Consider the following 27,256-nt stretch of genomic DNA (forward strand, 5'->3'; position numbering starts at 1 on the left):
AAATAGAACCAGTGCCTTCTCTGCACAGTGACCCTGGTCTCAGTTTGCCAAGGCTGCCGTGACAAACACCGCCCCGGGGTGGGCTTAAGCAAGCACACCTCCCCTCAGGTGCGAGGGGTAGAAGTCCCAAATTGGAGCGGCCACAAGGCCAAGTGTCCCCAGGCTCAAAAGCATCCTGGAGGTGCCCCTGCCCACGGGGTGTCCCTCTCCTCTCCAGTATCTTCTGGCGTCTCTGACAGCCTCCATCTGAATTCCCTGCTTCCAGGGCCCCCAGCCATATGATGAGGGTCCACCCTGATTCAATTTGGCTTCTTCACAACAGGACCTTCCAAAATCCTATTCCTAAACGAGTCCCCACCCTAACCAGTAACCACACCTTCAGGGGACCCTCGGCAGATGGCTTCGCACCCACAGGTGGGGGCAGGGTGGGATTCGTGTGTCCTGTGGGGGCGGGGCTCAGTTCCCTGCAGAGCCCTGGCGTTGCTTGGGCTGCATGTCGGCCAGACAGCGGCAGTCGGACCTGGCAGTAATGTCCACGTCTGAGCTCTGTCCCCCACTATCCCCCTTTTCAGAGAAAACATGCCGAGCCATTTCAAGTTTAAAGAATACTGTCCCACGGTTTTCCGTAACCTGCGAGAGAGGTTTGGGATCGATGACCAGGACTTCCAGGTGAGTTGCTTTTATGACATTTGCTCCAAACAGGCTTCGTACAAAACCATTCGCACGTAAAATGGGCTTCCTATTTGTGCCATTCCAGGTAGTCACACAACCTGAACTGTCATTTTCTGTAAGAATTTTTCAGTGTTCATTTTACCCTGACATCACAGGAGTCGGTTTGAAAAGAAAAATGTTATTTGGAAAGAGACGAGCCTGTACGGATTTTGTGATGCGCTTTCCTTTCCAGGTGAAAAGTATCTGCTCGTCTTGATTTCTGCCGCCTGATGTCAGGTGTGCCTGTGTGTGCCTGCATGTGTGCCTGTGTGTGCCTGCATGTGTGCCTGTGTGTGTGTGCCTGTGTGTGTCTGCATGTGTGTGTGCCTGTGTGTGTGCCTGTGTCTGTGTGTGTCTGTGTGCGCGTGCCTGTGTGTGCCTGTGTGTGTGCCTGTGTGTGTGCCTGTGTATGTGCCTATGTGTGCCTGTGTGTGTGCCTGTGTGTGTGTCTGTGTGCGCGTGCCTGTGTGTGTGCCTGTGTGTGTGTCTGTGTGTGTGTGTGCTCACTCACGTTTAGATTTGCTGAGGCCACTTAGGAAGCTCAGAAATTACTAGTTTTCCTTGCCGGTTTGCCGTCCTTCACGGTTCACACTGGGGGCTCCGACTCGTGCCGGCTCGTCCCGTGGCCGCAGCTCTGTGTCCCCGTCAGGGCCCTGCCGGCTCTGGACGGTCACTCAGCGCCCGCCTCCCGCTCTCAGGACCTAGGAATGTGCACCGTCGGTCTCTCCTTGTGTCTGCCCGGTCCTCAATTGAAAAGTTTTAAGCTCTGTTGATCGATAATGCCTTTTCCTAAGAAAGGACCTGGCGTGGGTGACCCGATTTTCACATAGCAGGCCAGATTTGTAAAAGCCACGGACTTTTATAGAGCGAAAATGTAACTTGGGCAACCGAGGGCCCTGCTCTGGGCTTTGACAAATCTCTTCCATTACTGTGAGAACACAGGGTCAAGTTAAATTCCGCAGACCACTTTTTGCCTTCCATTGAAAACCCTAATTTCTCCTGCAGTAAGTGGCGAATTGCCCTCAACAAGCTCAGAAGTTGAATATTGGAAACTTACCCTGGATTTTCCCATAAAGAATAAGGTCCCTAAAGCAGACCCAGATCTGTTGGTCCCACCCCTACCCCCACACCACCCCCACCCCCTTCCCCTTGTTTAAAGTCTCCAGGAATTCCTCGGATGCTTACTCCTCCTGAGAAGCCGCTGCTTTGAAAGAGAAATGCTGGCCAGGAGGCACCTTGCCCTTTGCAGCCCAGGCGGGATGGGGTGCATGAGCACTGGGGTTCGCTCTCTGGCCCAGCAGCAGGACGAGCATTGCATTCGAGCCTTCATCCTAAGAGAACGCAGCTCAGAATTATGGACTTGATATTTACAGCTGAACAAATAAGGAGCATTTGAAGATGAAGTTTTGGAATAGCAGGACGGGAAAGGTCTGTCTGAGCCAACGGTTACTCCGTTCAGAGGGGCCGTGTGAAAATGGAGTCCAGGCTATGCAAGGAATCACCAGAAGATAATTCTTCGCCGTCTGAGAATCTCTGCCTTCTGTCCTCACTGAACCACATGTTCCCCCCACTTCCCCAACCCTGGTTGTTGTTTTTTTTGGGGGGGTGGGGGGAGGGGTTGTCTTAATAAAACAACCACACTGGCAGTCACATTCCCTGACTTTTGGAGGCCCATGCTATGGGGTCTTCTTGGTTGTTTGGTTAATCACAAAAATGACATCCTTATATTTTGTCGCAGAACCAGTCCCATCAAATGAGATCAAAATTTGCACCCGTTAAATTCTGAATTCTACCACAGCAGATTGTGTGGGTTTTTTTTTTTTTAAGTTCCTAAAATGACCAGTTTTATTGCTGAAATACTAAGACATGAGCTGCTTTTCCTCCCCCTGCCCGAAAGCTAAACCACATCCGCTTATATCGAAACGGGCAAGTTGCTGAGTACACCCTGTGGGCACATGAGGCTGGTGATCCAGGGTGACTTATTGGCAAGTCTGCAACTCTTCCAACGAGGGATCAGCTTCCAATGAGGGATCAGCTTTGAGTGAGGGATCAGCTTCCAATGAGGGATCAGCTGAAGGCAGCCACAGTGGGTCGTTTGGAAGCTCCTGCCTCCCTCAGCATTGCCCACTGCCTTTGGCATTCAAGCTGCTGCTGCTTCTTGGGGGGGCCATACTTCTGTAAAGAGAAGTGGGGGTTCAGAATAACCCCTGGGAACTGGAGATGCACTTCCGTTCCCTCCCCAGTCCTGCTCCACCGGCTGCTTGTAAAAGGCTCAGCTGGAGCAGGGCCCCAGGGTTTAAACTGTGAACGAGATCATCAAGGTGGCGCCTGAGAGCCCCCGCCGCCCCAGCCCCAGCCGCCCAGGTTTGGCATCTTCGCACTGGTCCCCATGGCAGGTGACAGCCGCCACGTCGTACTGAATAACCGACAGTCTCCCGAAGCTTGGGAGCAAGTGTGCACCTGCTGAGGAGAGCCTCAGGCCTGCACCGCGCATCTGCTCGGGATTCCCCGCACACACACGGGAAGTCATTTTGTCGGCCGACCATGTGCTGTCCTGTAGCATCCTCAGTCTGCCTCGAGCAGTGGACCTTGCCCAGCTCCTGCCCTCTGGAGGTCCTGGAGGCTGCGGGGCCCAACGGCTCGCCGTGCTTGGACTTGCCATGTCCGTGCTTCCAAGGCTTTTACCCTTCACTTCCAAAGTGTTTGCACGAGGGGCTCCGTCACTTCTTCATCCATTGTATAAACCTTACACGGCGTTCAGTGGCTGTGTGGTCTCAGCTCGTGCTGTCCTTTCAGGTGCCTTTTTGCCACCCTGGAAAGCACACCCATCACAGAGCCCCACTGATGAGGGGAGATGGTGATGACCAGCCTGCGTGCGTGCCAGTGCAAACAGACCTGCTACCCGGAGCTGGGGCATCTGCCTGCCTGCTAAACCTTTGTCTCTTTCCTGTTTCTTAAATCTTCAGTGTCTTACAAATGAAACTTCTTTCCCTTGCTGTCAAAGACAAATCAACTTACAGTTCTAGAATATCCACCATTACTCATAGTGCCAGCTCACGTGCATGTGTAAATCTGTGTGTGCGCATGTGCGTGTGTGCATGTATGCATGTGGTACGTGTGCATGTCATCTTGTGTGCATGTGTGCACATGTGTGTGTGTGCGTGTATCCTCTTTGTATCCCTGTCCCCATTCCCATGACCGTGTCCTCTCTGCCATCCCCTCCCCTATCCCCATCCCCTCACACCACCTGCAAGGTTGGAGCCGCCCTGCTCTGACCCTGATGCCTTCAGCCCCCCATAGGCGCCAGCCTGAGGCCTGAGCCGGAGCTCAGGAGTCACATGGAGTCCCGGCAGCTCTGCTGCGCTCCCTGTGTCCAGCCCCCTCGCTCTGGCCTCTTCCTTCCTTGCAGGCCGCCTCATTGCTGGTGAGCATTAGGCACATGGGGACTTGCTGCGCTCTGCACTGAAAGCTGCCCCACGTGTGGAACCGCAGCTCAGGCTGTCCCTACAGTGCCCCAGGAGGCCAACTCATGATGTAGGTGGTGGCACCACTGCTGCCCGTCAGGTTTCAGGTCCAGCTCTCGGGTGGGGCCGCGGGGCCGCTGTGCACCCAGAGGTGGCTGAGCTCCAGCCCCGCCTAGGCACTGGCTCCTGCCTCTGGGCTGTCAGCTTCATGACATGTTGTCGGGAGGCTGGGTGTCAGGCTGCAGAAGGACATTTTCCTGGGAGTGGGAGGATGGGGTCCAAGGCTTGGGTCCCCAGTGCCAGGATAGCAGTCATGGAGCCAAGGGTCCCCCACTCTCGAGGACCACCACGTAAGCCCCTGCTGCCCCTTCATGGAGCTGCCGACACAGCGTCAGTGTGTCCCCTATGTAGGAGGCAGCATTTACATGTCCGAGATGACACATCTGGCTTTAGGTGGTGTTCTAGTTTGCTAGCTGCCAGAATGCAACACACCAGAGATGGATTGGCTTTTAATAAAAGGGGATTTATTTTGTTAGTTCTTCAGAGGAAAGGCAGCTAACTTTCAACTGAGGTTCTTTCTTATGCAAGAAGGCACAGGATGATCTCTGCTGTTCTCTCCAGGCCCCTGGGTTCCAACAACTTTCCCCGGGGTAATTCCTTTCTCCATCTCCAAAGGCCTGGGCTGAGCTGCTTGGGCTGTGCTACGTTGAGTCTCTCATTTAAGCACCAGCCAATTAAATCAGCCATCATTCACTGCAGTAGGCACGCTTCCTAGCTGACTGCAGATGTCATCAGCGACAGATGAGGGTCACGTACCATTGTCTCATGTCCACCGCAGTAGAACTAGGCACCTTCACCTAACCAAGTTGACACCTGAATCTAACTATCACAGGTGGCCTTTCTGTTGACTCCAAATAAAAACTTTTCAGACGTGATTTTTAACAGAATATGCAAACGTGTATGAAAATGGAAAGTGGTAAGTTTACCCCTTGGAACTATTTTTTAGGCAGATAGTGTAACTATTGGTTTATCTTACTTTGTAATGAATGTCAAACTAATCAAGAGCTTTTAGTCTTAAAATTGTTTGTACATGAATAATAAAGGTCATTGCAAACATACCTCAAAAAAAAGAAAAAATAGAGACTTTTAGGAGAAGGAAGGACAGCACCATTAGTCTTGTTCTTAAGGAAGAAGGGCTGCAGATTCCCAGCCCTGAACTTGAGCTGGCCCTTGGAGGGAGAGCTCCATCTTTCATGACATCTTTCCTTCATGTCCTGGGATGGGCCGACATGGCTGCAGAGCCATACCGCAAAGCTGGACAGTTGGGTTTAGGGCAAAGTGTAAGTACAGTGCACTGTAAAAAGGGAAGTGGTGCAGAGTCAGTTTGCTCAGCAAGTTGCAAGACATTTAGGCAGAAGTGGACTAAACTGCCGAACTCTTACCTGCCCTGCTGCCAGCAGCTTTGCCCCAGAACTTCAGATTGTGTCAGAACTTCATTTTTCCCATAACTCCTCAAGCTCCCCAGTGAGCTTCGGCTCCTTGCGTTGCCCCACTTGGATGTGCCGTGACCTCTGCCGTCACAGGTCGGCTCTGGACCCACCAGAGTGTCCCTGTTAATCCCCTCCTGCCCGTGGCCCAAGGTCTGCAGCTGGTGCTCTGGGTCAGCCCCGGGGAAAGAAGTTGCAAACGCCCATCCTGTGTGAGCCCATTTTCGTGACGTGTCCAGCAGAGGCCATAGTGGTGGCCAGGGGCCACAAGGGAGGAGTGAGCACGACAGTCAGGGGCGCGGGCCCTCCTTCGGGGGGCCAGAAGTGGCCTCACACTGAATGTGGTGGTGGATGCGTCACTTTGTGAATATACTAAACCCCTGGGCTGTGCACTTCAAGTAGGTGAACTGTATGACACGCGAGTGACATGTGAGCTCAGAGAGCTTCATAGAAAAAGAAGAAGACTGTTTGGAGGTTGCAGATCATTTATTTGTATTCAATGCGGTGTTTTTTTTCCCTCTTGGGGGATTATGATAACAGTATTTCCATTTAGAATAAGAGAATTTAAGTCACTACCTAGTTTAGTACGTGAAGCTATCAAAGGTATAGCAGGAAAGGGGCAGCCAATGAAAAGGGCATATGTTCTTATGTTCATTTTCATTTATCATTAGACAGTTTCTCCTTATGCTAATATCAAGTCAGTGTCCATTCCCTAAGTCTCTACCCACTGGCCAAAGCAGCTGCTGTTGGGTCATGATTAGCAGAGCAGGACAGAGGCTCACCGACCTTTAAGGCCAGCTGCCTGGCCTTCGGATATTCACATGGCGAGGAGGGGGAGGTGAGACGGGCCGGGGCCTCAGAGCCCCTCACTTCCCTCGCCACTGCTCTTTCTACCCTCAACCCTGACCAGGAAATAATCAGGGCCTAGAAGCCCATGCCGGAGGCCCCTCATCGAAGGCGACTGTGGGTTCTTTGTGAGCTGGTGGGTTGTGCCCGTGAATTCCCAGCCTGTCCTGTCCTGGCTGCTTTTCCAAATCCTCCCCCTCTGGGACCGCCCCGTGTCTTCACGAGCACTGCTCCCACTCTCTGATGTCCCCTGCCCCCTGCAGGAAGCAGCTTCTGCACCCCCTCACCGCCCCTGCCCACCCTCTCCAAGGGGCCACCCCTACTTCCCATGGCTGCTTCCCTTTGCTTTTTGGGGAATTTTCCCTGTCCATCCATCACCCCCTCTTCTGACTGGTGCTGAGAGGATGCTGGGGAGTGAGCAGGGGCTACGGGTAGGAGGAAGACCTTGAGGTTGAGGATTTTCAACTTGAAACTTCTTTGTAAGATCTTTTGAACTCTCTTTTAAAAATATCAGTGAGTATTAGTGAGGGCTGAAGAAAACAGCATGCTCTCATTGTAAACTTGGGCAGAGCGTGTGCTGCCTCTCCAGCCAGACTCAGCCCAGGGCATAGGAAGGAATCAAGAGCAAACTGGAGGGACTTAATCTGCGAGTACTCGTTCATTTTTAACTGGTGGGCGCGTGCGTCATACGCGGAAACAGGATGCGGGCGCCATCTTGACTCACTCGATGGGCGGGGGGAACTCTAGAGCAGGCCGCAGCGTGTCCACTAGGCCAGACCCGGGAGGCGGCTCTCCACATCTCCCCTTTTTTTATTTATTTTGACCCAGTGTCTCCATTGATGAGTGTGCTCCCGTGGGCCTGAGTGGCCCACTACATGTTTTGGTGCTTTGGGGAGTCTGGACTAGGCTTGCTAGGCACCAACCAGAATGCCACCTCATATAGAGACCGGAGAGCCCGTGAGCTGGAAACCACGTGACTCTCCCTGCAGTGCTTCGCCTCGCAACTGGGTTAGGAGGGGGGCAGGAGAGCGGCAACCAGAATCGAGAGTGTCGCTAGGTGTCTCTGTGCAATGGCTGGAGTCTAGTCTGGCCAGGACCGCGACTTCGCCTAAGAGATCAGCCTACGACCAAAATTATGACTGCTGGTGCCGCCTTTTATACCCGGGACACAGCCATGGGCCTTGCAGCGGGTCTTGCTTTCGAGCGTCCCGCCCTGAGTGGCCGGGATGGGTCATACGGTGAAATGGGGGACTGGGCAGCAGGGCGGTCGTTGTCAGGAGCACCAAGGGCGAGTGACATAGCCAACATGGTAGTAACACGCAATTGCTGCTGTGTCTGGAACAAGCGTTCTAACAAGCATTTAACAGTGACTAATCCCACTAATAGTCCCACCGCTACGAGAATCCAAGTAGTCAAATTGGGCCAAGAGAACCAAGAGGTGACTCGGTTCCACAGACTTTGTACAGTCTCGCCCAGTTTGGAAAGGTCGAAGGCAACGGGGGTTAACTTGATCTTCCCAAGCACTTTAAGGTCTGATTCCACCTGTTGGGAGAGGGGGGTATTAAAACTGGTCCCCCTTCTAAACAATCGAAGGGTGACCGGCGTTTTCGTTGCCATCTCGTCAGTCGCCGCCGTCATCAGCAGAGTTGGAGGCCTGATCTGATGGTTCAGGTTGAAGGCTTGTTGGTTTTTTGGGCAACAGCTCCTTGGCCTCCTCGGGCGATGTCACGGTTCTCACCAGTCTTTCCGGAACCCACACTGGTTGACGTCCTGGCTCCTGGGGAAAAACACAAACAGAGCCTCTGGCCCAGCTGAGCACTGGGTCAGGGCCTTGCCATTGTCCTGACAGGACATCCTTCCAACGGACTAGACCTCTATGTGGAGGACTCGGAGTGTGTGCTGAAGGCAGGTGTCATTCCTGTGAATTTTCATTTAAAAAATTGTACGTAAACAAGGCTATAGACAGTTGAGCCTTTGGGGACAGGCCGTGACCTATTCCCCCTTTCTGTTTTTTGAGCAAGTCTTTAGAGACCTGTGTGCTCTTTCAATGATTCCTTGCCCTTGAGGGTTGTAGGGATACCATGTTTTAATTGTACTTCCATATTATCACAAAATTTTTGGAAGGTTCTACTGTGTAAGCAGGTCCATTATCTGTCTTTAATATTTTTGGCTTACCCCACGCTGCCCAAGCGGCAAGGCAGTGTGCAATGACTTGGTGGACTTTTTCTCCTGTCTCAGCAGAGGCAAATAATATCTGAGAACATGTGTCTACTGACACATGCAGGTATTTAATTTTACCATAGACTCCATGCAATTATTAATGGCTCTTAAATCATGTAACAATCTCCATCTGCCTGATTTTTTCTTTATGACAAAAATAGGGGTGTTCCAAGGTGATGTGAGGGAATGATGTGGCCCTTTTTTAGCTGATCTGACACTAGAGTGTGTAATGCTGAGAGTTTTTCCTGTGATAAGGGCCACTGAGGCACCCAGACTGGAGTCTTAGTTTTCCACCTTAGTTTTATAGGTGTGGGTGGGAATCTCTCCTCAGTGGCCCCTAGGAAAAACCCAGGCCTCGTCTGTCAGAATTGGAGACAGCTTGTATAGGCCTTGCGCGCCCCTGCAATGAGGCTCCTAAGCCTTTGCCGGGGACATATCCCATTCCTTTTAACAAGCGCTTAGAAGTTGGAGAGCAGCCACTGGTCAAGGTAACGTCCATCTGGGTTAGAATGTCTCTTCCCCACAGGGAAACGGGCAGGGCTAATACATAAGGCTGAAAACTACCTTGATGTCCTTCCTCATCTGCCCAGTGGAGGGCAGTGGCACTCAGCATGGGTGCTGAGACCTGGCCTATTCCTCTAATGGTGTCCTCCGCCTTGCACGTCGGCCAGGTGGAGGGCCAGTCTTGTTGTCTTATAATTGATCGATCGGCCCCGGTATCTAGCAGGCCCAGGAAGGATCTGCCTTGTACCTTAATAGTCAGCATGGGTCGAGACTCCAGAGACATATGGAGGCCCTCAAAAACTTCTCCAGAAGACCCAAATTCCTTATCTCTTCTCTGTCTGGCTTTACTCGGAAAGAGCGGATGTAAGCTGGGCAAGAGCAGGAGCTGTGCCAGCTTATCACCTTTTGCAATGACCAGAGTACCTTGCTGAGATTGTACCATAACTTGGGCGTAACCTGTGAAATCTGAATCTACAACGCCTGGTATGACTGTTAGTCCTTTCAGGGCTGTGGATGCCCTCCCTATTATGAGCCCAACAGTCTTCGTTGGTAAGGGCCCTTTAAAGGAGGTCCCTATCAACTGGACACCCATGGAGGGGGTCAGTACGAGTCTGGAGGTGGCACAGAGGTCCAGTCCTGCTGATCCAGGGGATGCGCGAATTTGGACGGGTGTTGTGTCGCCGGATGGCATGCAGGGGGGTCCACCGAAAGGGCGGACCCCCTCTGCCCGTTTTTTGGGTCCTGTTCAGGACGGCCAGAAAGGCGCACACCCTGCGCATTGAAGGCTGACCTACAGTCTTCTGCGCAATGGGGTCCCTTGTGGCAACGGCCACATAGCCTGGTTGCCGCATATGGTCTACCAAACTGTTGAGTGGCAGGTGGTTGGCCTTTATTGGGACAGTTTCTCTTAATGTGTCCCAACTGGCCACAATGATAACATCCTCTTGGCTTTGTTCCTAGGTCTTTGGATTTCTTTGCAGCTACTTGTAAGGAGCTGGCTAGCATGGCTGCCAAGCCTGCGTTAGTTAGCGGGCTGCCAGCGTCCCTGCATAGCCGTACCCACTCTGTCAGGCTCTTTGCTTTGTTTTGTACTAGGATAGTTTTACATTCTTTATTGCACTGCTCAAATATCATCTGTTTAACCACAGTCTCTGCTATTCCTGGGTCTGTAAAGATCCTATCAGCTGCGGTTTGCATTTTGGCTACAAACTCCACGAATGGCTCTGTGGGGCCCTGGTTTATGCTGCTGAGTGAAGCTTGAGCCTCTCCCTGTCCTACCAACTTCTTCCAGGCGCCTACGAAGCAGCGGAAGATCTGTCCGTAGACTTCTGGGGGGAACCCTGTCTGATTTTGGGAGTGGGCACCTTTCCCTAGCAGCATATCTACATTCCAACCGCCACGTCTACTTGCTGCGTTTTTTGCGGCTTGCTCTTCAGCTAACTCCTCAAACCATGCTTTCCAATCTATATATCGGCCTGGAGGCAGACAAGCACGGGCTAGTTGGTATATGTCTGCGGGTGTATGGCATAGGGCGGAAAGATTTTCAACTAAATTTAATGTGAAAGGAGCATTGGGACCATACTGATGGACAGCTTGTCGTAACTCCTTTAAAACTTTGTAATCATATGGCTCATACTGGTTATTACCTTGGGGATTGATAATAACCGGGTACGTCTCTGAGACTGGTTCTGGCTTAAGCGGCTGGTAACCACCCATCATACCGAAAGGTCTAAAGGCTGAAAAGGGGTTCCATTTCCAGAAATGTCTCCCTCCATCACTTGGTGACGTAAGGTCTCGAGGGCTCGCGTACGCAGGCAGGGGGTACGGCTGTAACTGCCCTTCCCATGACCAGCCTGCAGGGGGTTCCGGATCTCGCAATGGAGGGCCACTGTAATTACCTGATTCGGCCACCAGAGGGAGCCCGTGGTGAGGGTTTTTGGCGAGATCACCAAAACCATTCACCGGAAGCCGCCGCGCCCCTGCAGCAGGCGCTGGCGGGGCGGAAGGCTGCGTGGGTGAGACAGGGGGCCTCCCCCAATCGATCAGCGGAGGCGCGTCTGCACCCTCGGTCTCGTCACCATCTGACTCTGAGTCAGAGTCGTCTGAACTAGCGCCAGACTCTGGCGGCTTACAAGTGGGCGGCTCACTTTCACAGGAGCCGTCCGCTAAAAGGGTCTTTAAGGGAGCTAACAAAGGTAAACTTCCGAACTGCCCCATGTTTGCAGTCGGCACTGTACTTTAATCACTCGGAGAGCTCTTCCGAGTCCCCGGGGCTACCTGAAAGCCCGCGGGCCTTAACTCTCACGTAATAAGAAGTACTCACCTTCTCGCGGTGATCAGGCGCGGGAAGTCCGCTGCGAGCTCAGGATGCACGTCCTTCTCAGTTCAAGAAGAGACAGTACGGCTCTCCTTGCAGAAGAGGTGTCGAGAGAGAAGGTTCCCCGTACGGGCCACCACTTGTCCGGCGCCGTCTCGCTCAGCTTCTGGTCCCCGGCCGGCGGAGGGAACAGGAGGGAGAGAGAGACAGACGCAGACAAACCGACTCAAGTGACAGACACGGGTTCGAGACACGCTGCAGTTGTGAGCACAGACCTTTACTGGAGCTAAGCTTGCAAGCTCTGTTACAAATTCCGCGCGGGACAGAATACCCCGCGGGGGAACAACCTCTATGCGGCCGTCAGGTACGGCTCCCTATGGGTCGTCTCCCCCCACCCTGTCCGGGTAACCTCTTATATACTGTGCCCAAACCCAATAGGTTAGTGCCACGTATACAGAGGTGATTGGAAGATAGGGTTGGTGGGCGCGTGCGTCATACGCGGAAACAGGATGCGGGCGCCATCTTGACTCACTCGATGGGCGGGGGGAACTCTAGAGCAGGCCGCAGCGTGTCCACTAGGCCAGACCCGGGAGGCGGCTCTCCACACTTACCCACTTATAATTTTTTATTATTAATCTACACCATTAAATATCTTTGAAATTTGCTTTTTATAATGCTAATAGCTACCATTTCTTCCAGGCACTACTATAAATACTTCATATTATGTCATTTCGCCCCTGAACAAACTTTTGAGTAGTTTATTATTTTCATCATTATTCCCTTTTTAGGGATGTGGAAACTGAGGCACAAAGATCTCAAATAATGGGTCCAGAGTCACCCCGTTGTGGCTTTAAGCTGACCGTGTCTGGCACTGTGCCATGCTGGCCTCTCCCTTTGTCTTAGGCATTTGAAAGGTCGTCGAGCCACTACTTGTGGCCATATGGACCAGAAAAATGTAATAAACTACATAAAAGACTGACTAAGCTATGCTTAGCGCAGGAACGTGGTTCTGATGACCTTAGAGCAGTGGTTTGGGGACTGTGTCCTCTTCTGATGTGTTCTGGGCTCGGAGAGCCTACAGTGGCATTTTGGGAGCCAGTGGGGGTGACACACCACATCACCCCTGGGTAACTTCTGCACTGGGGTGTGAATTGGACCTCAGTAGCCACCCAGCACTTGACTTTCCAGGCTTATCCTTTTGAGCTGCTAAGTTCAGAATCCTGAGGATGAATTGTAAAAATTTCTCCTTATATGGAACATATAACACTTGAAGCTCTGTCTCTGTACAAGGAATTTGTTTTCTAATGAGAGTGGATTTCTCCAAACCTTGGGTGGATTTCATGGGGAAATGGTACCTGGTGGTACCCTCCTAGCACAGGTCGATAACGGTAAACGTAGCCCACACTGAATGTTTTACTCGGAAATGGAAATGATCAGCCAACTCTGTAAACAGTACTTCTTAAGCCTTAAGCTGGATAAGATTTTAAGGTGTGAAAGAATTAAAAGTGTCTTCAGCTAGACTTACTGTCTTCCATGCAAATCCTGTCCTGATGTGCAAATTTCACCTGAACTACTTCTTCTTTATATTTTCAGTTTAGCATGCTGGAGAGTAACTCAGAATCCAGCATTCCCAGGGTTAAGACTGCTTCTTTTAGCCTGGGGGTTCTTTGCCAGGAAGTCCACCCAGCTCTAAGCAGGGAAACACGGGGGACTTGGAGGTGCCCCACGATAGGGGCACCTCCTGCAGACGCCGTGCCTGCTGTGCGGGCCAAGGCGGGGTAGGGCCCTGGGGCCAGTGCGCGGTGCCCCGGAGCTTGTCTCAGCCCTGCGGGAGCCTCTGGCCTGCGTCCAGCTGCACGAGGTTTCCCGTCCCGGCACCTGCTTCTGCTTGCACACACCTGCCTCGGGCCTCGCCTTGGGAGAGGCCGGCCCCCACTCCCCGGTCCCCCACACTCAGGTAACAAGCAGCCCTAAAGCGAGTCGGGGTAGGTCTGTGCACGCGCTCATAAGCGCGTAAGTAAAGGGCTCCGGTTGCCTTTGCGTGGGCGCAGTCCTTGGAGATGTGCTCCGCGTGCTGCGCTTGCCGACACGGAGACATGAAGACACGTGTGGCTTTGGGCCGCCCAGCTCAGTCTCGAAGTTGTTATTAGAGGGTGTTCGTTGCCACGGAGAAACCTATATCCACACCCCACCCTGACAGTGCCCGTGGGACTCTCCCCGCACGCCCCCTTGGTGGCCCCTGCAGCTCCCGGGGCCTCAGATTCTCTCCCGTAAGCGGAGTGGTGGGGAATCATCTCCACGGCACCTTCCAACACGCACGGCCTTCGCTTATGGGACCGAGGTGCACGCGGAGGGGCCCTGGGCCCCAGCGGTTCAGCCCCAACCTGTCCTGCCCCAGGCCTTCTCCCCTTGGCCTCCCCACCCAGCCCAGGGCCTGTATGGTGCTGCCCTGGGCCCTTCCTCTGCGGCGGATCAGGGGTCCCCGCCTTACCGGAGCCGATGACGCCCAGGTCGCTCAGGGCCCCAGCCTCCGGCCCTACCCCCCCCCCCCCCCGTGTCTCCCTTTCCCGCAGACCTTGTCCTGAACCCTTGGAATCTGCCCAGGGCTTTTCCCACTGCTCGCGCCCCCCCTCCGTGGCCGGCCTCACCCCGCAGAGGGTGCGGACCTCCTGCCCCGAGGCCTGGGTTCTCCCGCACCCCTGGACACGGGCAGCTCAGGAATGACGACGGGCTGAGCCGAGCTCCAGTCAGCAATGTGCAGACCCGGGCCCCAGGCCAGGTGACACCTGCGAGGACCGGCCCGCTGTGCTCTGCTGCCAGCCCGTGCCCCCGCCACCGCCCGCTCCACACCCTGTCCGGAGGCCCTGGAAGGTCGCTGGCGCGAAGCGGCACAGGCTGCGGCACGGCCAAGCGTGACTCCTACTCTTGTGACTCGCCCTTTCTGTCTCCTAAGCAGGAGCTTCCGGCCGGGACGCAGACCCGTGGCCCTGGGCCCCGCGCACCGCCGCGTCGCCGCCTTCTTGTGGGAGGAGCTTACAGGGCTCTCCCTGGCCCTCTCGAGCCGGTAAAACTCCTGTGAAATCGGCGCTGGAGTTGGCCAGCCTTAGAGTCTTTCTAGGGACCAGCCGTGTTTTTCATAAAACCACGTTAACTCTTCCACTTCTCTGCTTGTCTGTTGGATGAGGCTCTCAGTCATTTAAAAAAATCTTTCTACTGAAACGTTGAGCTGTGTTCCGATACCCGTGGTTCTTGAAGACAAGCGTTTAACTATATAGCTTTTACAGTGTGACCGTGTGGTTGTGAAAACCTTGTGCCTGATGCTCCTTTTATCCAGGGTATGAAACAGTAAAAAAAACAAGGACAATAAATAAATAATAATGGAAGTGGATAAGGGGTAAAATAAATTGGGTAGGTGGAAATACTAGTAGTGAATGAGAGGGAGGGTAAGGGGTATGGGATATATGAGTTTTTTCTTTTTCTGTTTCTAGAGTGATGTAAATAGTCTAAAAATGATCATGGTGATGAATACACAACTATGTGATGATCCTGTGAGCCACTGATTGCACACCATGTATGGGCTGTATGTATGTGATTTGTTAATAAAAATATTTTTAAATTTTTTTCAAAATTATTTTAAAAAGTCTTCCACGTGCTGGAAAGTGGTTCTGTGGTCTGAAACCCTTCGTGTGATCATTGAAAAAGTGCGTGGAGGCAGAATCCAAGTTAGAGCTTAGAAGGTTTTACTTCCCAGGGTTAAGGCATGGCCAGTAACCCACTGCAGAGTCCGAAATAAGCACCGTCTTTGAAACTGAAGCACAGCTCAGAGAACTTGGAAGAAGCTTGCATTTGACCTCAGGGGCTATTCTGTTATTTGATTGTGCTTTAATTTAGCTGTATCAACCTATATGTTATCTTGAACATTTCTTTAATGAATGAACACAGCGAGTGCCCTGAATTGTTTCTCTTAACTCTAGAGTTTCCCATTTTATGCAAACCAGCAAGCACTGGGCTAGACGTCATGGGAAAAGCATCCGCGGCTCAGCACCCTGACCGTTCAGGCTGGTGCCATGGGGCTCTGAGCACCCACTCTTGGGAGGCGGGGCCCCTGGACGTGCTCATGCAGCGCTGCGAGGGTGGGCTTTGCCCGGTGGCTGGGGTGGCCAGGGCGGCTGGAGGGGAGGCTGGGGCAGGCCTGCTGGGGCTCGTGGAAACACGAGACGCACACAGAAGCGTCACCGGGAGGGACAGGGCAGACCCCCGCGAGGCCGGCCCGCCCCGAGCCAGGCTCTGGAGTGGAATGCACGTGCCATCCCGGCTCGAGAGGGTCTAGAGGAGGCGGGGAGGGGTGGGGGTGGGACTAAGCCAGACTCTTCTGGGGTCTGAGGAGGTACGGCAGGCACCGCCCCCACCAGAGCAGCCCCGGCGCGCCACGTTTACCATCCGTGGCCCGGTTTGGGGCGAACCGAGCCGGACCCCGAATCTGCCTCTGCCCCTCACCGGTCGTGAGACCTCCGGCCAGCGGTGATCCTCCCCGGCCCCCATTTCCTCGTGTAAAATGCCGTGGCCATTCACGAGGATGTTACCACACTTAGGAGAAACTGTGCCAAACACGTGGCGCCGTCCCCGTCAACGCGCTGACACGCGTGGGTGTAAGCCCCCCTCATGGGGGTCGTAACGCGGCGGTCCAGCCCCAGAGTGCGGCCAGCCGCGCGGCCTTGATGGAAATCACGGACATTTCCCCCAGGCTGTGAGCGCGCGGACGCCAGCCTGGTCCTGGGACGGCCCCCCCGGGGGGGGGGGGTGGCGGGTGTGGGTGGCGCCGGCCAGGCTGACCGTGGGTAAGGTGCCCGCTGACGCTTCTCTCCCCCTCCCCCTCCCCCAGAACTCCCTGACCCGGAGTGCGCCCCTCGCCAACGACTCGCAGGCCCGGAGCGGGGCGCGCTTCCACACGTCCTACGACAGGAGGTACGTCATCAAGACCATCACGAGTGAAGACGTGGCCGAGATGCACAACATCCTCAAGAAATACCACCAGGTAACCTCCCCTCTGCCTCTGAGCCCCCAGGGTCAAATCATCAAGCCAGAAGTGTAAGGCTATCCTTGGGAATTCTCGGGCCGGGCCGGTTTTGACATCCCCAGCGTGGGCGCAGCAGGGCTGGCTCGCAGGACCTCTCCCTCTCCCCGGAATCTGACGGCGGGCGCTACCCAGAGGGGCCTGCCACCCGCCGCCCTGGGTTGAAGCACGCCCCCGCGCGCACGGTGGCCAGTGGCTGCTTCCTGCCCGTTCAATCCTGAGTTTCGTCCCTTACAGCGCCCAGGGGCTGAAGTTACCCTTGGGGCCGGGCTCTCCGGTGGAGCAGCCCCAGCCTGGAGTGCAGGAGGCAGCCAGGGCCACAGGTGCTAGCCAGGCACCCAGGAGGGGCCTCAGGTCCAGCATCCTTGAGCTCAGTTCAGACCCCAGCCTGACTTTCAAACCAAGTCACTTGGGGCTGGGACGCCCCTGATTTTCATTCTGGTGTGGAAGTGACAGTAACACGAGGCAAGGGCAGATGCAGTGTCTGCCCCACGCTGGCTGCTCATTGGTGCAGGTGCCAGTGACTCAGGTGCCGATGCTGTGGGTGTCAGTGCTCCAGGTACTATAAGTGCTGTGATTACTGTAGGTGCCACAGGTATGAGTGCTGCAGATGCCAGTGCGGTAGGTACTGCAGGTGCTGTGTGTGCTACAGGTGCTATAGGTGCTACAGGTATAGTAGGTGCTGCAGGTGCTGTGATTGCTGTGGGTGCTGCAGGTGCTGTGGGTGCTATGGGTGCTGTAGGGGCTGTGGATACTGTGGGTGCTATAGGGGTTGTGGGTGCTGCAGGTATAGTAGGTACTATGGGTGCAGTAGGTGCTATGGGTGTTGCAGGCACATATGCTGTGGGTGCTGCCAGGTGCAGTAAGTACTGTGGGTGCTGTAGGTGCTGCAGGTGTTGTGGGTGCTATAGGTGCTGCGGGTGTTGTGGGCACAGTAGGTGCTGTAGGTACAGTAGGTGTGTAGGTGCTATGGGTGCTGCAGTTGCAGTAGGTAGGTACTATATGTGCTGCAGGTGCAGTAGGTGCTATGGGTGCAGTAGATACTATAGGTGCTTTGGGTGCTGCAGGTGCAGTAGGCACTGTGGGTGCTGTGGGTACAACAGGTGCTGTAAGTGCTGCAGGTACAGGGTGCTACAGGTACAGTGGGTGCTAAAGATACTATGGGTGCAGTAGGTGCTGCAGGTGCTGTGGGTGTAAATGCTGTGGATGCTGCAAAGGGTGCAGGTGCTGAGGGCGCTGTACATACTTAAGGGGCAGAAGGTATAGGTGATGCTGGTGCTGTAGGTGCGCAGATGCTGTGCTGTGGGTGCTGCTTACCCTGCAGTGGGTGTGGCAGGCGCAGGTGGTGCTGGTGGCTGCGGCGTCATCGTTGAGATACTAGTTTATAACTAACTACAGCCCAGTCATCTGTACGGCAGGGACACAGCCATTTCCTGTGCGTTGCAGAATCAGGTTCAGAACTCATATTTGAACCACATCCACGTGCACACACACATACACGCACACATACATGCACACATGCATGCACACACACGCACGCACACATACACGCACACACAAGCACATTGTTGCTTTTGGTGTCATACTTTGCTTTTTTATCTAAATAATCCCAAATTGCCCTGAGAAGTGAAGATCGGCTATCCCTGCTGGGACCCCAACCGCATTAACAAAAAAAATTCCAAGTATTTGAACAGTGCGTGATTGTCACACACCAGTCCCTCTCCGTCTGCTTTTATAGCAGCCCTTGTTTGGTCTGCACACCCCAAGATGTCCTCCTAAAGCCAGTGTCATTACTTTTGCTTGTGCTTCACACTCGGAGACTGTGTCCTGGCAAGTGCTTTCTCTTCCAAACCTCACAAATACGATCAGTTGCATTTTACTTGGAGCAAAGTATATAAAAATCTTTGCGCTCCTTTGTGTTTCTAGAAACTTGGGACTGCCTCTGATTTGTTTTCTAAAAGCACTAGTCACTCTCTAAATTCATCTAACATCTAGTAACTCTTTTATAACATCTGTTTTTTCTGATATATGTTCTCCAGTGCTTGTGCTACTGCCTAATATAAATTAAGAGTACCGTGATAGAGGCTAAGGTTCTGTTTTCTGAGTGAATTGACTCACCGTTTTCAGCTTTTCACTCTTCACCTTTTAACCCATTCATTTCTCTCTTTTGGAATTTATTCTCCACCTGGGGCTTCTTTTTACTCTTTCTCTCAGTTATCTCAGAACGGTCAAAAGAAGGCAGCCTCTCCCCGCTGATGAGAACGTATTGTCTTGGTCAATAGCTGTGATTCCCTGCTAGCAAAGTAGACACCCAAATCACATGCCAGCCTCTCAGTGGCCATGGGATTCTCTGACTTTACAGAAATCACAGTTGAACTGGTTTTCTCTGGGTGGCGCCTCCCCAGTATTGATAACAACATGCGGGGGGCAAAGTAAGCAGTGGACGCTCTCCTGGGCAGCCAGGGCAGGATCCTTTTGTCCCACTCCTGCAGAATAGTTCTCTTCTTAGTGAGTGCTTTATCCAAAAAAAGCTTCATTTTCCCCAACGTCTGAATTTTTCTTTCTTCTTAGAAACATTAAGTATGTTGAATATAATTTGAAGGGTCTTGATGCCTGAGAACCAGCATTACTGATACAAGTTATCTAAAGGACACTAAGTTGACACTAAGTCAGAGAACCCGCTAGCTTGCGATTCCATCACATCACCTCCGAGCTTTGATTGCCCCATCTGCACTTCTTCCATTCATTCATTCGTTCTTTTCTTTTTTTCCCCATGATTTACTCTTGACCTTATTCCTGAAAGGATTTGATTTGAGGTGGCCTTCAAGGAAGTTTGAAGTGGGGATAGAATGGACTCTGAGAATAGCATAGGATAATGAGTAAATGAATAGATGATAAAAATAAAAGGAATGGAATAGACTAAATGAAAGGGGGGGATAGGAAAGGGGAGGAGAAGACAGAAGCACTCAGTGGAGTCCGGATGAGCCTGAATTCACCCACCTGAGGCCCGCATGCTTGACAGGGCGCTTCCTAGCAGCCAGGGTGGAAAGGGAAGCTGGAGCTGTGCAGTTCACAGCTGCCGGTGTGAAAGTGCAGGTGAACTGGTGCTAGGAGAAATGGAGCGCTCTAGGTCCTGTGTTCAGAAGGGGCCATCTCCAAGGAGTCACCACACGATAGGCAGCAGCACCATCCCTGGAAAACAGCTGTGCCATGCACAGCAGTTCCACAGAATTTCAGACGCATCGCCTGGACAGGCCGTTGACATCGTACCAGCGTGTGATTGAAGTGTCACAAATGCATTTCTGCAGAGGAAAGGTCCAACTCCATGGGCTCCGGAGTTCTCTGCCAGCCTGGTGTCCTCTAGGCAGCATCTTAGAATGGTCTAGAGCAATACTTTTCATATGCCACTTTCAAATGCAGATTTGGTGACCGCTGCATGGCAACGAGCTCTGTGCCGAGCTGTTGTCCGTGAGCCAGCCCAGGCTGCCGACTATGGGTCAGCGGCCCTTTGAGGCCCTGCCAGCCCGTCTCTTATCCAGCAGTGCCCAGAGGTATTTGGAGAGATTCTGAGACCTTCTGTCCCTACTTTAAGCAGTCCTGCACAGCATCCAGGGAGGCATCTAGTGTTACACATCTTCTGTCTCTTGCTTTGTTCGGGGTGACTGTCCATTCTTACTTCCATTGCTTCTTGCTTTCTGTTGTTTTCACCTTCTGATTGTCTGTGCTTCTAAGCTGCCCAATCTGGACAGTTACCTAAGCTCTCTAGAACTGCCCGGCGGTTGATGAGCCGGCGCAGTCAATTGGGCAGACTTTCCCAGAGCAGCTGGGCTTGCTCTGTGCCTGTTTCTTTTCTTTCTCTGTGGTTTTGTTTTAATTGAATACATCCAGAGTCGCAGCTGTGTTCTAGAGGGCTGAAGTCGCCACGAGGACGGCCTCTGGGGAAGGGGGATATACTGGATATTGAATACATTCTCCCGGGAATTAATTCTCCAAGCAGCAGGCCGCCCAGTGATTGGGGTGTGGGAAGTGGTACCAGGAGCACCTGAGCAGGTTTCCTAACCCCCCCACACACACACCTGCTGCCTCATCTGTAAAACTCAGATGGTGTATCTGCTTCCTGCGGTGGCAGTGCAAATTCGGTGAATTAATATTATAACGTGCTCAGAGCAGTGCCTGGTGGATGCTAAGTGCCGCAGAACTGGCTGATGAGATAAATACCAGCCTGCGCCTCAATTTCCTCATCCCAGCACTTGATCATTTTGGGGAGTGATGTCTTACTAAGTTGCTAACTCTTTCAGTCCACCGTGGGGGGGCTGGATGTGCAGCATTGATGCCAAAGTTAGCTAGATTTGAACACCAAGCAGTTAACATTTTTTTCCCAGCTCTGTTATCTTTCCTTCTTGGTTTGTTCCCCAAATCCCACCCTTATTTCCACTCTGGGCTAAGAAAGGACAGCGTTCTCTCTCAACCCAGTGAAAAATTCACGTTAAGCAGAGCAAGTTTTATAAGTGTCTTTCCTCTTTCTTATAGGTAGGAAAGCAATGCAATGTTTCAGAGTAAATAGACTTTTCTTAAAAGTTCTGTTAGGCTGGAATAAACTCAGGTCCTCTAAGTGGCGATTGTTAACTGCTGAGCTGTACGATGTCAGAACAGCAGGCAAAAAGGAATAAAATGTAATGTTCTTGAGTGTTTTATTTCCCCTAAATTGACTGTCTCCCCACCCCACTCCCAGCCTGACTTCATTGTGTGTTTTGATATCATTGGCTTTGGTTTTAGTTAAAATGAAGAGCCAAAGTTAATAAAGCCTTACAAGTTTTATGGGGAGGGAATAAATTACAATGTAAGATGATCAGGAAGTGCCTGATGAAAATAATATTAAAGATACATTATAAGCTTTTGAAATACACTGTTTAAATTGATTTTTTTTATTTCAAAATGACCAAGTTGATAAATTTTCTCAGCGAGTGAAATGTTTTCTTTCCCTTTGTATTTGGGAAATGGTTAGCAATTTCAGTTGACTCTAGAAGCCATGCCTAAAAACAGGAACCTGAATTCCCTATTGAATAAGCTCATTAGTACCCCAAATGCAGGAAAGGATTTTAGGGTTGAACACCTGACTTTTCTTTTTGGAAACTCCTTTTTATCCATCCAGGAAGAACAGTGAACTTAGTCTTATCTTTCTGAGGGCAAAGTAGAGAAAAATGGAGAAATAGGTTCATAATGTTAAACACCATAAGAGGCAAAAAATACATCAGAGGTAGAGGCCGAGAGAGAAGAAGATTTATAGTGCTCCGTGCCTCCGAAATGCTTGCTGTGCACGGGTGGGCCCAGGTGGTGCCAGGAGCTGCCCGTCAGGAGAGAGGCCGGCAGTGTTGGCGGAGGGGAGAGTGCCTCTCTCTTCCAGTCTTACAGAGCTTGTAGGACTTAGAATTGTAAGCTGCTTTTCAAATTTCAATTTACTGTTCCTCCTGGCAGGGAGCAGGAAGCAAAGAGCAGCCTCAGGGAGTCTCCAGATGTCCCTGCAGAAGCTGCAAATGCTCTTCTTGCTTCTCTTAGAAACATCAGGAAGGCCTTTGCCAGCTGTGGGTCCCCACCGCCTGGGGGTGCCCTGCAGAGCCCCACTTTGCAGGTGAGGGGCGTCCTGCTCCTGGGAGCGTTTGCAGCCCTCTGTTCTGAGTGCCTCGGCCACTTTCCTGGGTTCCCCAGGGCAGAGCCAGGCCTCACCTGCCAGCTTTTCCTCCAGTTCCCAGAAATCCTAGTCCTTTCTCTTTAAATACGGCCTCTCTCCTCTGTCCTCTCCTCGTGGAGCCCAGAGCCGTACATCCGACCTTCTCCCTCTGGCCTCCCATTGCTTCACCTTTCTTTCCCAGTTTCCATCTCCCTTCTCTGCTCTACTCTGCGTGCTTTCTTCAGATTTCTCTCCCGGCACTAATTTTCTCTTCAGCTGTTTCAGTCTTTGGATGGTTCATCTGTCTGGTAATTGTCTTTTTTATTTCAGTAATCACACTTCTCACTCTAGAAGTTCCGTTCTGTAAAATTTGCCAGTTTGTTCCCGCTCACCTTGAATTCGCACCGTTTCTTCGGGCATTGGGTGTGTAGCTGTTTGAGTCCCGGGGCCCCTATCTGCAGATCCATACTCAGGCTTGCAGATGAGGGTGCAGGGTTCGGGGTGCAGACGTTTATTAGGGATTAAAGCCCGGGGGTGGAGATGGACTGGGGACTGGGCAGGGGGGGACGTCCCACCGGCCGAGAGTGCTGCCTGAGGCCTCCCTTCACGGTCCCGGGGGCTGGAATGACCCACTGCCCTCTGCCTCCCCAGGGTTACACCCACCTTCCCTTGTGTCTGCTGGCCCAATGAGCCTAACTTAGGGATGCTTTTCTTCCTGGTGCTACCACGCCAGGACCCCACGGCTCCCTCTGAGAGCTTTGGCAGGGAGTGGGAGCCCGGGCTCAGTGTCTCACCATGTCGGTGCCCCCTGTCTGTGGCCTGGCTCCCAAGTCACCTGTTCGAACCCTCGGCCTCCTCTCCCTGGGGCTGCGGCTGGCCCTGATTGTTGGGGTCCAGGGGGCAGTTCTGGAATTTTCCTGCCTGCTCAAGGGTCTTGGGGCCTCAGAGCCCCACCAGTTCTGAGGCTTGGGGCTGCCATTTCTGGCTGTAGTTATAGTCCATGGGCTCAGCCATCTGGCATTCGATGCAGCGCGTCTTTACAGAGTGCTTTCACGTTGCCTGACGTTGCTGGTGGTGGGTACTTACTGCAGTTACAAGCCGGGTCAGGAGCAAAGTGTTTGTACCAGGCAGGTTCTCCCTTTGTGCCGCAGGCTTGAGGGTGGTTGTGAGTCTGTTCAATTAGGTCTGATTTTATTAAGCTTAAGAAAAGCAGTACGGTTTTGTATTTATATTGGCTTAAATGCAATCATCCTTGCATTCTTTTTTTTTACTTTAAATATTTGAAACCAAAGTAAATGACGTTAGCAGATAATTAGAGACTATTGCCCCAAAATATGCCAAGACCTTCAATTCAAAGCAGGTTTGGATTTACTTATTGTCATTCTCAAACAGAGTTCTCTGTTGATGATTTCTACCTTCCTTCCTTCCTCCCTCTTCCTCTTCCTTTTCTCTCTCTTTCATGTAAACTGTGTTATTGGAGCGACCTATAAACATAGCCAGAGGTGCAATAGGATTACAGATAATTTAGCCTTTCAGACACATTAGATGAAACAAGGCTTTACATCAAAGTCTTAATTTGATGGTATATTAAATTGTCACTTCAAGCCTTTGAGAAAAAATGAGTGAAACATGATAATAACAGCAATTTCCAAAAGCCAGCTCCCAGATTCACACCGTCCTGTGGAGATATAAATATTTATCTATCTCGGCGCATCACTTAGGACCTCTCTGCTGAGACCTCCAGTCAACTGTGCACCTTTTAATGGGATTTCATTTTGCACAAGAAGAGCACCAAATCCGGGTTTTGTAATGTGCATTATTCCCAGCTGCCAGAGAGTGAAGGCAGCAGCACTGGAGGGGCTGGTGCTTCTTCCCTGTTTTGAGAAGCCTGACCTGCACCTAGTGTCTGGTCGCATTCCACTTCTAACAGCCAGCAGTGAGACGGGAAGAGCCCTGAGGGAGACTCGGGGAGAGAGAAAATTTGTCATTATTAGTGACTTCATAATAGCATTTATAAGTAGACTTTTACAAAGAAGACCAGAAAAGGTGAAAACAGCATGGGAAACACAGATTGCAGATAGCACATTGCTGGGAAATATTCATGTTTTTTGAGAGTCTTCCCTCCTTGGGAGAGCAGATACTGCTGTGAAAATGCAAGAGTGAACTGAATTTCCACGGTGGTTTTAAATGCAAAGGAGGGTTGTGTCGTACAGTGAGTTCACACTGAGGTGTGGGCACAGGCCCCAAGGACCTCTGCCACTGACCTGGTTACACGCAGTGTAAGGATTGGTGGTGAACTCTAGAGAGAACTGTGATCTGGCTCGCTCTGTGAACGCCCACCCTCTCAAATGCCCTCTTGCTGAATGCTTTTTTCTCCTTGTGGGGCAGAAGTACACGCCGTCAGTGTTTCTGCTATTTGCTTGTGTAAACATCTTCCTTTATCACAGCCCTCGTGAGAAAAATCTTGGGCTTCTCTTTCATCATAAATCACACGGGCTTTTTTTTTTCTGCGTTCAAAATCCAGAGTTTGCATATTTACAAAACCTAAAGGTGGGGTTGAGGTATTAGCTGTAAACATGTCAGGAAGAGTTAGCAACTGTAAGAAGTAGCTTGGGTTATTATTATTTTTTAATACCAGGGCTGCAGGTTTTTTTATAATCTGCTGCATTCATTTTTTTCAACAATTACTTATTAAGTGCTTTTGCTATGCTGGGCCCTGCTGTGTGCTGGGGCTTCTGCACTGGGCAAAAGCAGACACAGCGCCTGTTGGTGAAGCTGGCGTTAGTGATGCCAAACTAGCAGGTGGAACATGTGAATGCCATGGGGCGCTGGAACCCAGAGGCTCCCTCCTGGAGGTGTAAGTTTGGGAGTCGTGGGCATCAGATAGAAACTCAACCAAGAAGGGTGGGTGAGGTGAGAGGCCAGGGCCAGGCGAGAGCCAGGAGAGAGGGTGCGGCTCCAGCCCCAGGAGCTCCCAACTGAATGTCTCAAGAGGAAGAACCCGGGAAGGGCTGGCTCGGGGGTGCTGGGGGCAGCTCTGAGGGCTGGGAGTGGGGGTGGGGCTGCAGGACCCCCGTGAGCTACGCGGGCCAAGGAGGGAGGCGAACAAAGGGGGTTGCAGACGCTCTCTAAGGTGATGAGCGAGGCTACACCTGGAGAAAGATGTGGGGTTCGGAGGAAGGATTTTGCTGATTTTTACTTTTTAATCATAAAAATATTCGAATGGAAATCTGACTGCTTATACCCATCACTTGGATTTAACAGTTACTGACATTCTACTATGTTTGCGGTCATCTCTTTTCCTCAAGTGGTTCAAAGTAAATTGCTGACCTAAAGTTTTATCTCTAAATGTTGTGATGTAAATATAAAGGCGCTTTTCTTACCTCACTGACAAAATGAACAACTAATTCCGTAATATCCCAGATAGCTGCTAACACATTCATACGTCCCTGGCTGTCCCCAAAAAGCTTTTCAAACTAAGATCCAGTCGAGGATGCCAGCTGCACTCCGTCTCTGCAGTGCAGGGAGCATTTTGCAGTTTTGTGTGTTTGTTTCACAAGAGAAACTTTAGCAGCTGAGAGGCTGCCGTGGTGGGACCTGGGGACATGGCCGGGCTGGGGTGGGGCAAGGCAGGGTTTGGGGACAAGGCCAGGCCAGGCTGGGGCGGGGGCCGGGGACACGGCTGTACTGGGGCAGGGCATGGCAGGGGCTGGGGACACGACCAGGCTGGGATGTGGACATGGCCAGGCTGGGCTGGGGACACAGCCGGGTTGGGGTGGGGGTGGGGACACGGCCAGGCTGGGGCAGGGGCTGGGAACATGGCTGGGCTGGGGCAGTGGGGGGGGGGGGGGGCTGCAGACCCAGCCAGACTGGGCTGGGGACACAGCTGGTCTGGGGCAGGAGCTGGGGACACGGCTGGGCGGGGGGTGGTGTAGGGGTTGAGGATGGTTGTGGGGACACAGGCGAGCTGGGACGGGACAGGGCACGGCGGGGACTGGCCTGGAAGGGCTCCATGAGGTCGGAACTGTGGTGCTCATTTTCCGCAAAGTGGAAGTGAAGTACAGCGGCTCAGGGAGCTGCCCGCACAGGGCCGTCCTCTCCCCGCACTGCCCGCGCACCAGCCGGCCTTCCTCAGAGGCCCAGGCCGCAGCCCTTCCACCGCTGCAGCGCGGGAGGGATTTTCGTCTCCACCACGTGCTGCCCGCCACCTGTTTGCCTCAGCGAAGCTCAAGTTAATCTATTATTCATTGAAAGGAGAGAAATGGAAAATGTTCCACTCGTCTGATTTCAAATTAAGAACAAATCAAGGGGAATTTCCACTCGGAAAATGTGGCAGATCAAAAAGATGCAGCGCAGCTTGGTATCATTGCAGCAGTGAGGAAAAAAGGGCAGGAACATTGGCCAAATGTTACCAAAACTTAGGGTGGCAAAAATCAAATTCAGATAGTGATGCTGCTTGTCATTTTTTTAATGACTAAAAGCCAAAGACTTTTGGGGGCACAAGGGCAATTCACTGGTAGAATTCTCGCCTGCCATGCGGGACACCCAGATTGATTCCCAGTCCATGCACTTCCCAAAAACAAGCAAACAAAAATTCAACAAATGGTGCTGCAGTAACGGGATACTCACATGGAAAAAGTATGAAATGTGACCCTGCCATACAACATAAAAAAAGAATAAAAATGAGACTTTTAACACTTTAAGATAGTAAAATACAACCAGAGCTGATCATAACGGTGTTTCCCACTAAAGAAGTTTGAAAGGGCAGTTTAGTTACATTCTTATTTAAATAAAATGCTCATTGTGAAAAAGAACAATTGAAGCAGTATGTGGGGCGGGGAGGAAGGAAGATAAAATCACCCCCCAGCCCACCATTCACCCCAGCAGGCAGCCTTCCAAGCGTCTCTGTAAATATGAACAATTTTACAATTGGGGTATCATGCTTTTTAGGCTGTTCATCGCCCT

The 27,256-nt window shown here is 52.1% G+C and overlaps 1 protein-coding gene across 1 annotated transcript in view; it reads left to right on the forward strand.

The window, feature by feature from the left end:
• PIP4K2A (phosphatidylinositol-5-phosphate 4-kinase type 2 alpha) overlaps positions 1-27,256 on the forward strand; it is a 141,122-nt gene that overhangs the window by 80,244 nt on the left and 33,622 nt on the right. Inside the window, exons 3-4 of the mRNA XM_077154103.1 lie at positions 573-669; positions 16,432-16,584. Coding sequence (XP_077010218.1) covers positions 573-669; positions 16,432-16,584 — 250 coding nt within the window. The remainder of the gene's footprint in view (positions 1-572; positions 670-16,431; positions 16,585-27,256) is intronic.

This window comes from Tamandua tetradactyla, chromosome 1 (assembly GCF_023851605.1).
Source record: "Tamandua tetradactyla isolate mTamTet1 chromosome 1, mTamTet1.pri, whole genome shotgun sequence".
Classification (NCBI taxonomy): domain Eukaryota; kingdom Metazoa; phylum Chordata; class Mammalia; order Pilosa; family Myrmecophagidae; genus Tamandua; species Tamandua tetradactyla.